This window comes from Microcaecilia unicolor, chromosome 4 (assembly GCF_901765095.1).
Source record: "Microcaecilia unicolor chromosome 4, aMicUni1.1, whole genome shotgun sequence".
NCBI lineage: Eukaryota > Metazoa > Chordata > Amphibia > Gymnophiona > Siphonopidae > Microcaecilia > Microcaecilia unicolor.
This window is the reverse complement of record NC_044034.1, coordinates 203,007,095-203,022,960: the sequence shown is the minus strand read 5'-3', so window position 1 is coordinate 203,022,960 and position 15,866 is coordinate 203,007,095. Positions and strand designations below refer to the sequence as shown.

Here is a 15,866-nt window from a genome sequence, read left to right as displayed (position 1 = left end):
TCGCAGGCTGGGAGTGCACGTGTTCTCCTATCTCGACGATTGGCTGGTGAAGAACACCTCCGAGGCAGGAGTTCTACAGTCCATGCAGATGACTATTCGCCTCCTGGAGCTACTGGGGTTTGTGATAAATTATCCAAAGTCCCACCTTCTCCCAGTACAAAGACTCGAATTCATAGGAGCTCTGCTGGATTCTCGGACGGCTCGTGCCTATCTCCCAGAGACGAGAGCCAACAACTTGTTGTCCCTCGTCTCGCGGGTGCGAGCGTCCCAGCAGATCACAGCTCGGCAGATGTTGAGATTGCTGGGCCACATGGCCTCCACAGTTCATGTGACTCCCATGGCCTGTCTTCACATGCGATCTGCTCAATGGACCCTAGCTTCCCAGTGGTTTCAGGCTGCTGGGGATCTAGAGGACGTGATCAACCTGTCCACGAGTTTTCTCAAATCCCTGCAGTGGTGATTTGGTCCAATTTGACTTTGGGACGTCCTTTCCAAATTCCTCAGCCACAAAAAGTGCTGACTACGGATGCGCCTCTCCTGGGGTGGGGAGCTCATGTCGATGGGCTTCACACCCAGGGAAGCTGGTCCCTCCAGGAACAAGGTCTACAGATCAATCTCCTGGAGTTGCGAGCGGTCTGGAACGCTCTGAAGGCTTTCAGAGATCGGCTGTCCCACCAAATTATCCAAATTCAGACAGACAACCAGGTTGCTATGTATTACATCAACAAGCAGGGGGGCACCGGATCTCGCCCCCTGTGTCAGGAGGCCGTCAGCATGTGGCTGTGGGCTCGCCGTTACGGCATGCTGCTCCAAGCCACATATCTGGCAGGCGTAAACAACAGTCTGGCCAACAGGTTGAGCAGGATTATGCAACCTCACGAGTGGTCGCTCAACTCCAGAGTAGTGCGCCGGATCTTCCAGGTGTGGGGCACCCCCTTGGTAGATCTCTTTGCATCTCGAGCCAACCACAAGGTCCCTCAGTTCTGTTCCAGACTTCAGGCCCACGGCCAACTGGCATCGGATGCCTTCCTCCTGGATTGGGGGGAAGGCCTGCTGTATGCTTATCCTCCCATACCTCTGGTGGGGAAGACTTTGTTGAAACGCAAACAAGACCGAGGCACCATGATTCTGATTGCTCCGTTTTGGCCGCGTCAGATCTGGTTCCCTCTTCTTCTGGAGTTGTCCTCCGAAGAACCGTGGAGATTGGAGTGTTTTCCGACCCTCATCACCCAGAACAAAGGGGCGCTTCTGCATCCCAACCTCCAGTCTCTGGCTCTCACGGCCTGGGTGTTGAGAGCGTAGACTTTGCTTCTTTGGGTCTGTCGGAGGGTGTCTCCCGTGTCTTGCTTGCTTCCAGGAAAGATTCCACTAAGAGGAGTTACTTCTTTCTATGGAGGAGGTTTGCCGTCTGGTGTGACAGCAAGGCCTTAGATCCTCGCTCCTGTCCTACACAGACCCTGCTTGAATACCTTCTGCACTTGTCTGAGTCTGGTCTCAAGACCAACTCTGTAAGGGTTCACCTTAGCGCAATCAGTGCATACCATTACCGTGTGGAAGGTAATCCGATCTCAGGACAGCCTTTAGTTGTTCGCTTCATGAGAGGTTTGCTTTTGTCAAAGCCCCCTGTCAAGCCTCCTACAGTGTCATGGGATCTCAATGTCGTTCTCACCCAGCTGATGAAACCTCCTTTTGAGCCACTGAATTCCTGCCATCTGAAGTACTTGACCTGGAAGGTCATTTTCTTGGTGGCAGTTACTTCAGCTCGTAGAGTCAGTGAGCTTCAGGCCCTGGTAGCTCATGCTCCTTATACCAAGTTTCATCACAATAGAGTAGTCCTCCGCACTCACCCTAAGTTCTTGCCGAAAGTAGTGTCTGAGTTCCATCTGAACCAGTCAATTGTCTTGCCAATATTTTTCCCCTGTCCTCATTCCTGCCCTGCTGAACGTCAGCTGCACACATTGGACTGCAAAAGAGCATTGGCCTTCTATCTGGAGCGGACACAGCCCAACAGACAGTCCGCCCAAATGTTTATTTCTTTTGATCCCATGTTTGTTGTTTTGAGTGAGCCTGGGGGCTAGGGATACCCCATCAGTGAGAACAAGCAGCCTGCTTGTCCTTGGAGAAAGCGAATGCTACATACCTGTAGAAGGTATTCTCCGAGGACAGCAGGCTGATTGTTCTCACAAACCCGCCCGCCTCCCCTTTGGAGTTGTGTCTTCCCTTGTCTTTGTCTTGCTACATATGGGACTGACGAACACGAGCCGGTTCGGGCGGGAAGACGGCCGCGCATGCGCATCGGCGCGCGAGGACTAGCAAAGGCCTTTGCTAGTGAAGATTCCGATTGGAGGGGGCTGCCGTGGATGTCACCCATCAGTGAGAACAATCAGCCTGCTGTCCTCGGAGAATACCTTCTACAGGTATGTAGCATTCGCTATGTCTAAGTGCTTACACCTCTACATAACTTTGTAAGTCTATATGCTTTGAAAAACGAGCCTCATAGGGACCCTTTTAAGAAAGTGTGGTAAGTTTTTGCAGTTACTACACTTTAACAGCAAAATTAATGCACAATAAGTGCAGAAGGCTGTATGTTAGTGGGAGTGTGCTTATCAGGTTCTTTAGTTTGTGTTAACAGCCATGTGCAGTGTATGCCCATTTTCTGCCCTCAATCTGGTCACTGTCTGCTCCCTAACATGACATGCTGTTTTTGGGTGAATTACTGCACTGTCATGTGAGTGTGGTAACAGTTACTGAGTTTATGCAGTAACAGTGCGTGCTAACTCACATCTTAATTGCTTAGTGCCCTTTAGTAACTATGTGTCTGGGGAAAAAAATAAATGTGTACTTGTTCTTTGTAGAAAGGTGATCTGTTACAAAATTACCCTCTGAATCGTTTGTTGTTATTGATGTAGGAGGATTGACCTGTATATGTTATTTCATATCTGATGGTGGCATATTGTTGAGCTAATAGTACATCATGTTATTTATCTCCCTAAGGTGACATTGTGGGTCTTTATGAGAGTGAGCAACTCGCTACAGGAATTGTAACTCACATTACACAGAAGTTCATCACTGTAGCCTTCAGTGAATCGCACGAAGGCCTGAACGTGGATCGAGAGAATGCTTACAGACTGTTGAAATTAGCCAATGATGTAACCTACAGAAGACTAAAAAAGTAAGGGAGAATCAGTTTTCTTTTATTTGCACTGGTGTTTCTTACCAAGCTGTGTAAGCAGCCAAACATATATTTATGGCTTCTGATTTTAGGTTCTAACAGATAAAATATCCCCGATGTGAAGAAAGTAAGGGGTCCTTTTACCAAGTTGCAGGAAAAAGGGCTCTGCACTAACGGTGGGGGCTGTTTTTTCCCATGCACCTGGGCCCTTTTTACCGCAATGAGTAAAAAGACCACAGGCACACATGGCTAAGCGGTAAGAGAACGCTTACTGCATGGCCATGCAACGGGGAGCCCTTACCGCCACCTAATGAAGTGGCGATAAGGGCTCCCACGCAAACCCAGAGGTAACAGTATGCAGCAATGCCCAATTACCGCCAGGTTATCGCAAGCCAATTCCATGGGTTTTCTTTTTCCCCCGGAAACGGCACGTGCTCAGGGCGGGACTACAGTCAGCGACCGCGTTGGGCCGTTGGTAGTCCTGAAAGAGCGAGCGGTAAGCCCACGTTAGGCTTACTGCCACTCTGTGAAAGGGCCCCTAAAATAGGTGTTTATTGGATAACCACCAGAAAAACACCATTTCCTTGTCATCAAGCAGATGGGTTATGTCCATCAACTAGCAGGGGAGATAGAGAGCACTCAAACTTTCACAGTGCCCTCTTGGCCAGCTAGCTCCACTGCCTCTTCAGTATTCTCTATCTCCCTTAGCAGGGTGGCTGCAGCTTGTTCGAGCTCCAGAAAAATCTGCCGGGAGGTGGTTCCTGGCTTGCCAGTTGTTAACCGGGGTGTTGGAGGCTATAGCAGCTTCACTTTAAAGGCACATAGGTTAGCCCTTTCCCTGCCTTACCCATACCTCTGTGGATGTGGACATATTGCCTTGCTTTCTCTGTCCTTACCCACCAACAGTGGATGCAGGCATATAGGTTCGCCCTTTCCCTGCCTTTCCCACTCATCTGAGCCTCCGGAGTCTTCAATACCTCTGCTTTCTTCACAGCTTAAAAAAAAAAAAAAAAAAAAGTCGCGTCGCGTTTTTAAACGCAGAGACGCTGGAACAGAGGTTTTTGACCTGATTTTCAGCAGGATCGTAGTTGTACACTAGATCCTTTGAGGTAAGAGTGTTTTCCAACTCCTCCGGGGTGGGCCCGCGATCGGGGTGATTTTGGCGCGAAACCGCCATTTTGGATTTTACCGCCGTTTTTCGGCGATGGCTGCGGACAATGTAAAGCGCTGTTCCACTTGTGGCAAGCGCAAATCAGCAGCAGGGCTCTGTAAATCGTGCTGTATTGGCGTAGGAGCCGGCCCGAGCATGGCGAGCGATGTTTCTTCCCGCTCTGAGCTGGCAGCGGGCGCCATTTTGCTTACACCGCATGGCGCGGCCTCCGTGGACATGGAGAGACCTGAGCCGGGTGGGGCACCTCGAGATGAGGTTATTTCAGGAGTGGCTAGCACTGGACAGGATTTGGGTGCCCAGGGTGAGATTTTCTCCCCGGATTTTGTGCTTTTGCTGCATAAAGCATACATGATGAAAAGAGCCCTTCCTCAAGGGTCGCCTGAGGCTCCTCTGATTGCCCCCCCGATGGATTCTGGCCTGGGACTGCCCAGTGAGGTTTTTTTCCCGGATGCTTGGCCTAAAGATAAGCGCAGAAGGGTTAATTCCCCTTCAGATTGTGGTGCACCTTTTTCCCCCCCGTGGTCGGGGTGTGAGGATTCGGAGAAATCTGACAGACGTTCTTGGTCTGAGGAACCAGAGTCAGGTGCAGATTTACCACAGGATCTGGATGATCCCTCCGCGGTGAGGATTTTCCACCATGATGAGCTGCCAGCGCTTATTTCAGATACCCTGGAGGCCCTCTCGATTGAAGATCCTGACAGTGGCATGGCCTCCTCGGGTAATCCCAGGATGGCTAGTACCAAGAAAGCTGCTCGGGCCTTCCCTTTGCATGACTCCATCCTAGAGCTTGTTTCGGCTCAGTGGGCTGACCCCGAGGGACCTTTGAGAGTTTCCAGGGCTATGGGGCAGTTATACCCTCTGCGTGAGGGACATATGGCTCGTTTTCAAATGCCTACAGTGGATGCCCTAGTCACTGCGGTGACAAAGAGAACTACCCTCCCTGTTGAAGGAGGTGTTGCCCTGAAGGATGTTCAAGACCGTAGGCTGGAAACAGCGTTGAAACGGTCCTTTGAAATTGCAGGTCTCACTGTTCGGGCGTCTGCATGCAGCTGTTATGCTGTGAGAGCCTGCCTAGCTTGGCTGCAACAGGCAGTGGCTCAGCCCGGAGATGGAGCGGAGCCCTTCTTGGATGTGGCTCCGCGGATGGAGGTGGCCTTGTCCTTTCTGGCTGATGCCCTTTATGACCTTGTCAGAGCTTCGGCTAAACAAATGGCAGTAGCAGTGGCAGCTCGCCGTCGTCTGTGGCTACGACACTGGGCAGCGGACATGGCCTCTAAGCAAAGGTTGGTGAAGTTGCCCTTTCAAGGACTTCTCCTATTTGGTGAGGAGTTAGAGAAAATTGTGAAAGGCCTGGGTGATCCAAAACCCCAGCGCTTGCCCGAAGATAGGCAGAGGCCTTCCTCTAAGGGCCAGGCGGTCCACTCCTCGTACAGACCTCGCTTCCGTGAAGCTAGAAGGTACCGCCCGGGGCGTTCTGCTGGGTTCACTTCACGTGCCCGTGGTCAGCAGAGGAACTCCTTTCGCTCGGACAAGCGTTCCGCAGCCGGTGGCTCAAGACCAGGAGTTCAGGGGCGACCCTCTTAATGAGGGTGCGCCGGCCCTCTCCTCGATGCCTGTCATTGGAGGACGGCTTTCCCTCTTTGTCGAGGAGTGGGCCAAGATTTCCTCAGATCAGTGGGTTCTGGACCTGATCAGAGATGGATACAGAATAGAATTCAACGCCCCAGTAAGAGACGTGTTTGTGGAGTCCCAATGCGGTTCTGCCGTCAAACGGGCGGCGGTGGAGGAGACTTTACAAGGTCTGATTCAGTTAGGGGCAGTGACCCCGGTGCCTCCCGCCGAGCAAGGCTGCGGCCGATACTCCATCTACTTTGTGGTGCCGCGAAAAGGTGGATCCTTTCGACCTATTCTGGACTTAAAAGAAGTGAACAAGTCCCTGAGAGTGCGGCATTTCCACATGGAATCCCTGCGCTCCGTCATTGCGGTGGTTCAGCCAGGAGAGTTTCTCACGTCTCTAGACCTGAAAGAAGCGTACTTGCGCATACCGATTTGGCCCCCGCACCAGAAGTTTCTGAGGTTTGCGGTGTTGGGAAAACATTTCCAGTTCAGGGCCTTGCCTTTTGGCCTCGCCACAGCTCCCCGAACCTTTTCGAAGGTAATGGTGGTAGTAGCTGCTTTTCTCAGGCGAGAAGGTATCAGTGTTCACTCGTACCTAGACGACTGGCTCATCAGAGCAGACTCTGCAACAGAGAGCTTACAAGCTACAGCCAGAGTGGTCTCAGTACTGCAATCTCTAGGCTGGGTCGTCAATATGGCCAAAAGTCACCTGTCCCCTTCACAATCTCTAGAGTTTTTGGGGGCCAGGTTCGACACAGTCTCGGGCTATGTGTTCCTACCCGAGCTAAGGCGGTGCAAGCTTCAGAATCAGGTCCGTCTGCTCCTGAGGATGCCCCGCCCGCGAGCTTGGGACATTGTCCAGCTGCTGGGATCGATGACAGCCACGATGGAAGTGGTACCCTGGGCGAGAGCGCACCTGAGACCTCTACAGTATTCCCTACTCCGGAGATGGTCTCCTATTTCTCAGGATTACCAATGCAGACTTACTTGGCTCCCTGTGGCCCGTCTCAGCATGGAGTGGTGGCTCTCGGACAGCATGCTGCGGCGAGGAATGCCGCTGACGCTCCCCGTTTGGTGCCTAGTGGTAACAGATGCCAGCCTGAAGGGCTGGGGCGCACACTGCAAGGGGAAGCATGCCCAGGGTCTATGGACACCCGAGGAGTCGGAGTGGTCCATCAACCGCCTAGAGTTGAAAGCGGTGTTTCAGGCGCTTCTGGCCTTTCAAGTGACCCTGGAAGGATTGGCTGTCCGAGTGATGTCGGACAACACGACAACGGTGGCCTATATAAATCGACAAGGCGGAACAAGGTGCAGAGCACTAGCCGCGCAGGCCGAACTGATTTGCCACTGGGCCGAGCTGCATCTTCAGTGTCTGTCGGCAGCTCATATTGCAGGTCAGAGCAATGTGCAGGCCGATTATCTGAGCAGGCATCAGATCGATCCAGCAGAATGGAATCTGGCAGACGAAGTATTCCTGCAGATCTGTGCCAAATGGGGCAAGCCCGTGATGGCTCTAATGGCGACAAGTGCCAATACCAAAGTCCTGTGCTTCTTCAGCAGACGGAGAGATCCTCGCTTGGCGGGGTTGGATGCCTTGGCTCAACCCTGGCCTCCGGGTCTACTTTATGTGTTTCCCCCATGGCCCTTGATAGGGTGCCTGCTCTTGCGGATTCAGCTGCACCCAGGAGAAGTGGTCCTCATCGCCCCGGATTGGCCAAGGAGACCTTGGTATGCAGACCTCCGACAGATGCTCCTGGAGGCTCCTCTGCCGTTACATCTGGTACCGAACCTGTTCACTCCATGGAGGACGCCGGCCGCTTTGGTCTTACGGCATGGCTATTGAGAGGGCGCAATTGAGGGATAAAGGTTATTCCAATAAAGTTATTTCCACTCTCCTGCAAGCCCGCAAGCGGTCCACTTCCGTGGCTTATGCCAGGATTTGGTGCCTGTTTGAGTCTTGGTGTGCTTCCAGAGCCATTGTTCCAATGCGGGCTCCTGTCTCGCCGATTCTGGACTTTTTGCAGGAAGGTATACAAAAAGGCTTGGCCTATAATTCCCTGCGGGTGCAGGTGGCAGCGTTGGCCTCCCTTCGTGGTAAGGTGGAAGGCGTGTCTTTGGCTGCTCACCCAGATGTGGCACGGTTTCTTAGAGGGGTGCTTCGGCTCCAACCTCCAGTGCGAGCACCCTGTCCAGCTTGGAACCTGGGGCTAGTTTTGAAAACCCTGCAGGCATCTCCTTTTGAGCCGCTTCGGCGAGCATCGGAGAAAGACTTGACACTGAAGGCCGTTTTTCTGGTGGCCATTACCTCAGCGAGACGGGTGTCAGAGCTCCAGGCGCTGTCCTGTAGAGACCCATTTCTGCAATTTTCAGAGTCCGGAGTCACGGTTCGGACCGTGCCTTCCTTTATGCCTAAGGTGGTTTCAGCCTTTCACTTAAACCAGCCTATTTTCTTGCCCTCTTTTTCAGAGGAAGAGTTTCCAGAATCTTTTGGGCAGCTGCACCTTTTGGATGTGCGCAGGACTCTGCTGCAGTATCTGCGAGTTACTAACTCTTTCAGGACTTCTGATCATCTGTTTGTTTTGCTATCCGGTTCTCGCAGAGGGTCTCCAGCGTCTAAAGCCACTATTGTCCGCTGGCTCAAAGAAACTATCTTTTCAGCTTATCTGCTGGCCGGCAGGGTTCCGCCTGTAGCCTTTAAGGCACATTCTACTAGAGCGATTTCTTCCTCTTGGGCTGAAACTGGAGCACTCTCTCTTCAAGAGATATGCAGTGCAGCAACATGGGCTTCTAAGCTCTCCTTTGCCCGACATTACAGGCTGGATGTGGCTGCCAGGAGGGATGCGCGTTTTGGTGCACAAGTGCTAGCGCGTGGTGTGGCTTGTTCCCACCCTATCTAGGGATTGCTTTGTTACATCCCATATGTAATGGCTTCATCTGCTTGATGACAAGGAAGGGAAAATTAGGTTCTTACCTTGGTAATTTTCTTTCCTTTAGTCATAGCAGATGAAGCCATGAGCCCTCCCTGTATGATTGTCTGTATGCTGTGAATCTGTTTTTCAGGTTCTGTTCTAATTTCCTGAAGTTCCTTCCTTGGGAGAAAGTTGGAAAACAATCTTCAGGATTCATGTTCAGTTTAAATTTAGGAGGATGTGTTCATTCCCTCCAGCATGTTTTTTTTGGAGGATGTGTTGATTCTCTCCAGGAGGCGCGTGTGTTCCCCTCCAGTTCTATAAATAGGAGGATGAGTTCATTCCCTCCAGCATGTTTTTTTTTTGAGGATGTGTGATTCCCTCCAGGAGGCGCGTGTGTTCCCCTCCACTTATACAATAAGGAGGATGAGTTTATTCCCTCCAGGAGGATGTGCATTCCCTCCTTTATGAGTTCATGCCCTTGTGATGGGCCATCGTTCGCTGTGAGGAAAGCTCTTGTGATTCCCATTGCGGTTTGCCATACTGCTTTGGAAGCTTCAAATACTGAAGAGGCAGTGGAGCTAGCTGGCCAAGAGGGCACTGTGAAAGTTTGAGTGCTCTCTATCTCCCCTGCTGGTTGATGGACATAACCCATACGTAATGGCTTCATCTGCTATGACTAAAGGAAAGAAAATTACCAAGGTAAGAACCTAATTTTCCCATCCTTAGTACTCTCTTGCTCCTCCCCTTGCTTAATTTGGATCCTTCACTCTGTTTTTGTGCCTTTTTCACATTTATTTATTTATTTGTTCATTTATGCATTCTTGTATTCCACTGCTATCCAAAAACAAGTTTTGGTTCAAAGTGGCTTACAGATTACATTCTGGTTAACAATTACAATAATGGTTTACAATTTACAGTTCAGTTGAGACTTGTTGTGATGGCTTACAGTTGTAGTTGACATTTTGGTTGGGACAGTTTATGGATAGTAATCAAAATGAGCATTTACAACTAAGTGGAGGAGTGGCCTAGTGGTTAGAGCACCGGTCTTGAAATCCAGAGGTGGCCAGTTCAAATCCCACTGCTGCTCCTTGTGATCTTGGGCAAGTCACTTAACCCTTCATTGCCTCAGGTACAAACTTAGATTGTGAGCCCTCCTGGGACAAAGAAATAGCCAGTGTACCTGAATGTAACTCACCTTTAGCTACTACTGAAAAAGGTGTGAGCAAAATCTAAATAAATAATAATAAGTTATTTAATTGTAGATTTTTTTAAAGAGGTACAATTTTAGTTCTTTTCTGAATTGCAGATATTTTGTGATGTTTCTTGTGATGTTTGGTATTGAGTTCCACCATTTGGAGCCCAGATAGTTAAATTTAGCCACGTAGATAGATTTGTAAATTATGTTTCTGCAGTTGGGTAAGTGGAGAAATAGGTAGCTTCTGGTTTCTGGTCTTATGTTTCTTGGGTAGAGTTCTACCAGTTCTAACGTATTCAGGTGATAAGCTGAACAGTATTTTGTAGTTTATTGTGCACGCCTTGAAGATCTATCTTGCCTTGATTGGCAGCCAGTGCAGTGTTTCGAGTAGTGGGGTGGCTCTTTCATATTTTAACTTCTTGAAAATTAGCCTTGCCACCGTATGTATTTGATCCTACAGGAAAAGAAATCCAGCAATAGCAATACCAATAAAACACTAATTTTTTGTGCTCTGAAATAACCCCTAATTAGCTGGAAAAGAAATGCCTAAACACCTAGGGAAAGAAGCCCTACATACATTAATAAGATCGTTAGTTGATATCGAATGAACAGGAACCTGTTGGACAAGGGAGGGGGGGTATTGTACTGGCAGTTCCTTCTTGCTCCTTTTTTTCTTCCTCCTGAGTTGGAACCAGTGCTGGAATTCTGTTCCTGTGAGCCATCGTTCACAACTGTTTGGGAATATTTGTCACTTCTTTTTCTTAATAGACTGCTTTCCCACTTTCCAAGCTGTTTCAAATCATTGTAACAACAGTATTGAGACAGTCATGCACCATATCCTGCTAACAAGTCTCACCATTAAAAATGATCATAGCTCCTTTCTTCCCTCCCATCCCAGGGGCTGTAAACATCATCTTCACAGTATCCTTAACTGACCCGCAGTGCAAAAGGCCCAATGCAGGAATTAGACCAGGGATTCTTTCCATGACACAGGGTTGCGCTAAAATTATTTTTTTGTCTTAAAAACTATTTGATGGTACTTGTTCAGAATATTTAATAGGTTTGTTCTAATTCCCTCTTCACCCTAATACTTTGTGAGCAGAATCATCTAAGTTACTTTTCTTTCCTTCTTTCTGTGGAATACAAGAGATTTTTGGAGAAATCCTTTATTTAACAGGCAGTTCAGATTGCATTGAATAAGTTGCCGCCTTATTTTAACTTTTGAAAGGAATTAAAACATATTTATTCAAGATACATCTTTATTTCTGTTGTACTGTAGTATTTTGTATTGTACTGTAGTAATTCACTTTGAACTTTGGGAGTTGGTGTAATATAAATACTATATCGTATCGTATCATCTACTGCCATTTCTCGCTGAAGCAGCTTTGATATTGTGATAAGGCAGGTAAACATGACCCTAGACAGATGCAGCCAACCCTAAAACTACTATACCCAGAATCCCTTGGGAGACTGAAAGAGAGAGGTGGATACAAAAACATGGAAGGGACCGCTAACCTTAGCAGGAATGGAAGCAACTCCAGGAAATGGGGGCCAGTTACTCCAGCTACCAGCAGAGGGAGCTGCAATCAAGAAGCTCAATTTCCGTGGTTGCGGAATCAATATATAATGCCTCCCAGCTGTGAGGAGGAGAGGGCGGATCTCCTGAAAGCTCTCAGGAGTGTAGGAGAGGAGAAAGTCTGTGGGGAGCTAAATGAACCTATGGAGTATGTCAGGGCCACCAAGAGGGGGGGACAGGGGGGACAAAAGTCCCCGGGCCCGGGCCTCCAGGGGGGCCCGGCGCCGAGTCCGTGGGTGGTCGCCCCTCCGTCCGACTCCTAGGTCCGTCCCTCCCTCCGACTCCCAGGGCCCGCCCTCCGTCCCTCCCTCCGAATTGCAAAAGCGATCTTGTTCTTACTTCGTCGGGGGTTACGGCGAGAGCAGCACGCAGACGCAGTGAAAAGCGTGCAGGCTCCCGCTTCAGCCTTCCCTCGTTGTCTGTCTCTCAACTCTGGTCCCGCCTTTAAGGGCGGGACCACAGACAACGAGGGAAGGCTGAAGCGGGAGCCTGCACGCTTTTCCCTGCGTTCTCTTCTGCATGCTGCTCTCGCCAACCCCCAACGAAGTAAGAACAAGATCGCTTTTGCAATTCGGAGGGAGGGACGGAGGGGGGCCTTGGAATTCAGTCGGATGGACGGAAGGAGAGGGGGGCCTTGGATCTGGGAGGGAGGGAGGGAGTTTAGTAGCGCTATAGAAATGATAAACAGTAGTAGAAGGGCCTTGGATCTTGGAGGGAGGGGGGAGGCCTTGGATCTCGGCGGGGGGGCAGGCCTTGGATCTCAGAGGGGGGGAGAAAGAAGAGATTGCTGGACAAGAGGGCAGGGGGGAGAGAGAAGAGATTGCTGGACAAGAGGGCAGGGGGAGAGAGAAGAGATTGCTGGACAAGAGGGCAGGGGGAGAGAAAATAGAAAAGAGATTGCTGGACAAGAGGGGCAGGGGGGAGAGAGAAGAGATTGCTGGACAAGAGGGCAGGGGGAGAGAGAAGAGATCGCTGGACAAGAGGGCATTGGGGAGAGAGAAGAGATCGCTGGACAAGAGGGCAGGGGGAGAGAGAAGAGATTGCTGGACAAAAGGGCAAGGGGGAGAGAGAAGAGATTGCTGGGCAGGGCAGAGGGGAGAGAAGAACTGCTGAACATGGATGGATGATTGGAGGGGGCAGGGGAGAGAGGAAATTTACTGGATATGGTTGGATGGAGGAGAAGCCAGGAGAGAATGAGGAGTTGCTGGACATGGATAGATGGAGGGGAGGGAAGTCAGGAAGGAGATGCACATGGATGGAGGGAAGGGAAGAGAGAAGAAAAGCTGAACATGGATGGATGGAGTGGAGGGCAGGGAAGAGAGAAGAAATGATGGACAAGGATGAAGGGAAGGAAAGACAAAGGAAGGAGATGCACACGGATGGAGGGAAAAGGAAGAGAGGAGAAATGCTGGATATGGATGGAGGGGAGGGAAGACAGGAAATACATGCACATGGATGGAGGGGAGGAGAGTGAGGAGAAATGCTAAATTTAAGGGCTGGATCGGAACACTTTCAGGACAGATGCCGAAACTTGAGGAAGGATAGGGACAGGGCTACAGATGGTAGACAGGACGCATAAGGACACAGGAGGATGGTGAGAGAAAAAATATCAAATGGAAAGAAGACACTGCATAAAACAGAAGTTGGGACCAAAGCGAATAGAAAAACTATGATCAGACAACAAAGGTAGAAAAAAGTATTTTATTCAGAATTTATTAATTGGAATATGTCAGCTTTTGGAAATGTGTATCTGTGATATTTTTTATGCAAGTTTCAATTTTTCTAGTATTGCTGCATGCTGAGTCTGACTTCTTGAGGTAACTTTCTAGTTCAGTATTTTGCCTTCATATTTTTTTATTTCTAGTTCCTTATGTCATATCTGTTGCCATGTGTTTTTCATGTGTGATCAAGGTACAGTATTCTGCTAGTGTGTAGTATTTGCAGCTCTTTTTGTTTTGTTTTTTATTAGGTTGTGTACTGGTGTTTTAGAGCCCGGTGTAATTATAGTGCTGCCTTTCCACGCATAAGGTTGTAGTTCGTCCTGTCCTTGGAATTAGTGCTGTTATGCTGTTATGGTTTGGTAAGGTTATGAGTGGGTTTTTGCACAAGTTTGTGTATAGTGTTTTGCAGTGGAGAGATTGTGTTTTGGCTTTACTGAGGTGGCACCAAAACATCAGAAAAGGTGTAGAGCCTAAATCATGACACACTACCTCTTGAAGGATCTACATATAGTGCAAGGGCCCGGCAGTGGGGGTGGGGGGGGGGCCCAGGGGCGGCCTTGTCCCGGGCCCGGCCCAGTCTCTCGGCGGCCCTGGAGTATGTGGAACAGGAAAAGGACCTGCTTCCAGGACTTCCCTGCGTAGAAGAGCAAGCCAGCATGGACTGGGAAAATACAAAAGCCAACCTTTCCAGCACCTAAAGGCAGTCGTGGCAGGCCACAAGTTTTTTTTTTGTTACTGTGGAGTGGGAGGTGAACTGCCAGCCCTGCTTGCTGCAGGGCTGCTGGTGTGCTACAAGAAGAAAGGTGATGTGCTCATGTTTTTTTTTTTTTTTTTTTGCTTTTGAATTGAACTTCGCTTAAATTGTTGAACTGACTTAAGTCAGTGAACTGAACTTTAATGGGCCTTTTGAACTGAAGGGAGGGTGGGTGGTGGATTATGTTTTTTGGAACTGGGTCTGCATTAAAATATTTTTTATCTGAACTGAGTCCGGCTTAAGGTGTGGTGCTGCACCCAAACCCTGCGGCCTGAGCGAGGCTTTTGGTTACTACCCCAAACACAGAATTGGAGGACCCCTTTACAATATATGTGCATCTACGTTTTTTTACAGACCTAAGGTTAGATTCCTTGTTTACACTTCTCTTTTAATTAAAGATATCTTATTTTACCCCTGATTCATGTGGCTACATTGGGTTTTATGTTTGTTGCAATCTGTTTTTTCCCTACTGCTACTACCTCCTCCTTTGCATCCAACTTTGTTCTCTGCCGTCTGTTGCCTGTTAGTTGTTTTCTCTTCCTTTGTCTCCTGGGGTGCAGAAGGCCCAATTGAAGAATTGGACCAAGGATTCTCGCCATGGCAGCATACTGCAGTGATGCTAAGCCACCAGGGAAGTCCAAGTCTGTATTCTTCGCTACCATTTGGTGCAATTCAGGGATATGTAGTCCCCGATTTTTCTTGCAAATGAAGACTACAAAGAAGTTTTGAAAACCAGGACTGATAGAGGCAGTGCATGAAAATTGTATCTCATGCATATTCCTTGTAAAGATCCTGGAAACCTGGCTGGCTGGTGTGCCCTGAGGACTGGGTTAAGAGCAGTGGTGTGCTGGTAAATTTTTAACAGGCTCTCCCCCCGGTCCACCTCTGTATCCCCCCCCCCCCCCCCCCAAATTGCAGAGCTGGCTATACCCGGGGAGAGAGCCTGGGAGGGGGGATCAATACGTTACACCAGGAAAAAAATATTTTTTAAATGCTCCAAGGCTTCAATCTATTTCATGTGGAATAAAATGCCATAAATAAGTAAATAGATAGAAACTCTGAACGTGTTGAGCACCTGATTCCCTTAACATGATGTCTGTTTTAGAAGCCCTTTACCAGGAGAAAAAAAATCTCTGCACCAATAGCAGGGTTAGGTGTCCCTATAACCAGCCCCTCCAAATGACACACTGATTACGATTTATAACAAATTATTCTCCGAGGACAAGCAGGCTGCTTGTTCTCACTGATGGGTGACGTCCACGGCAGCCCCTCCAATCGGAATCTTCACTAGCAAAGGCCTTTGCTAGTCCTCGCGCGCCAAGCGCACCGCGCATGCGCGGCCGTCTTCCCGCCCGAAACCGGCTTGTGCCGGCCAGTCTTTTCTCCGCGCTCGGTACGGTTGTGCTTTACCGTTCATGCCCCGAAAAGTCGGCCTCGCGCGTCATTTTTCGACTGCTTTCTGTGAGAAATCCCAGAAATTATTTGGATTAACTACTTTTGGTTTTTCCTCCCTCTACTTCGAGTTTTTCGCCCCGTTAAGTTTTCTTTCGTTGTTGGGGTAGGCCTTACTTAGGCCCCGGTCGAAATTTCCCTTTTTTCTGTGCCAAATTTCGCCATTTCGTCTTTCGATTTCGCCGGCGTGATTTTTCCGCCCATGACATCGAAGCCTTCCAGCGGCTTCAAGAAGTGCACCCAGTGCGCCCGGGTAATCTCGCTCACTGACAGGCACGCGTCGTGTCTTCAGTGTC

General features: G+C 49.4%; 1 protein-coding gene across 1 annotated transcript in view; it reads left to right on the top strand.

Annotated features, from left to right (window-relative positions):
- Window positions 1-15,866, top strand: part of IGHMBP2 (immunoglobulin mu DNA binding protein 2) — a 237,282-nt gene that overhangs the window by 22,191 nt on the left and 199,225 nt on the right. Inside the window, exon 3 of the mRNA XM_030201132.1 lies at window positions 2,995-3,172. Within this exon, the coding sequence (XP_030056992.1) occupies window positions 2,995-3,172 (178 nt within the window). The remainder of the gene's footprint in view (window positions 1-2,994; window positions 3,173-15,866) is intronic.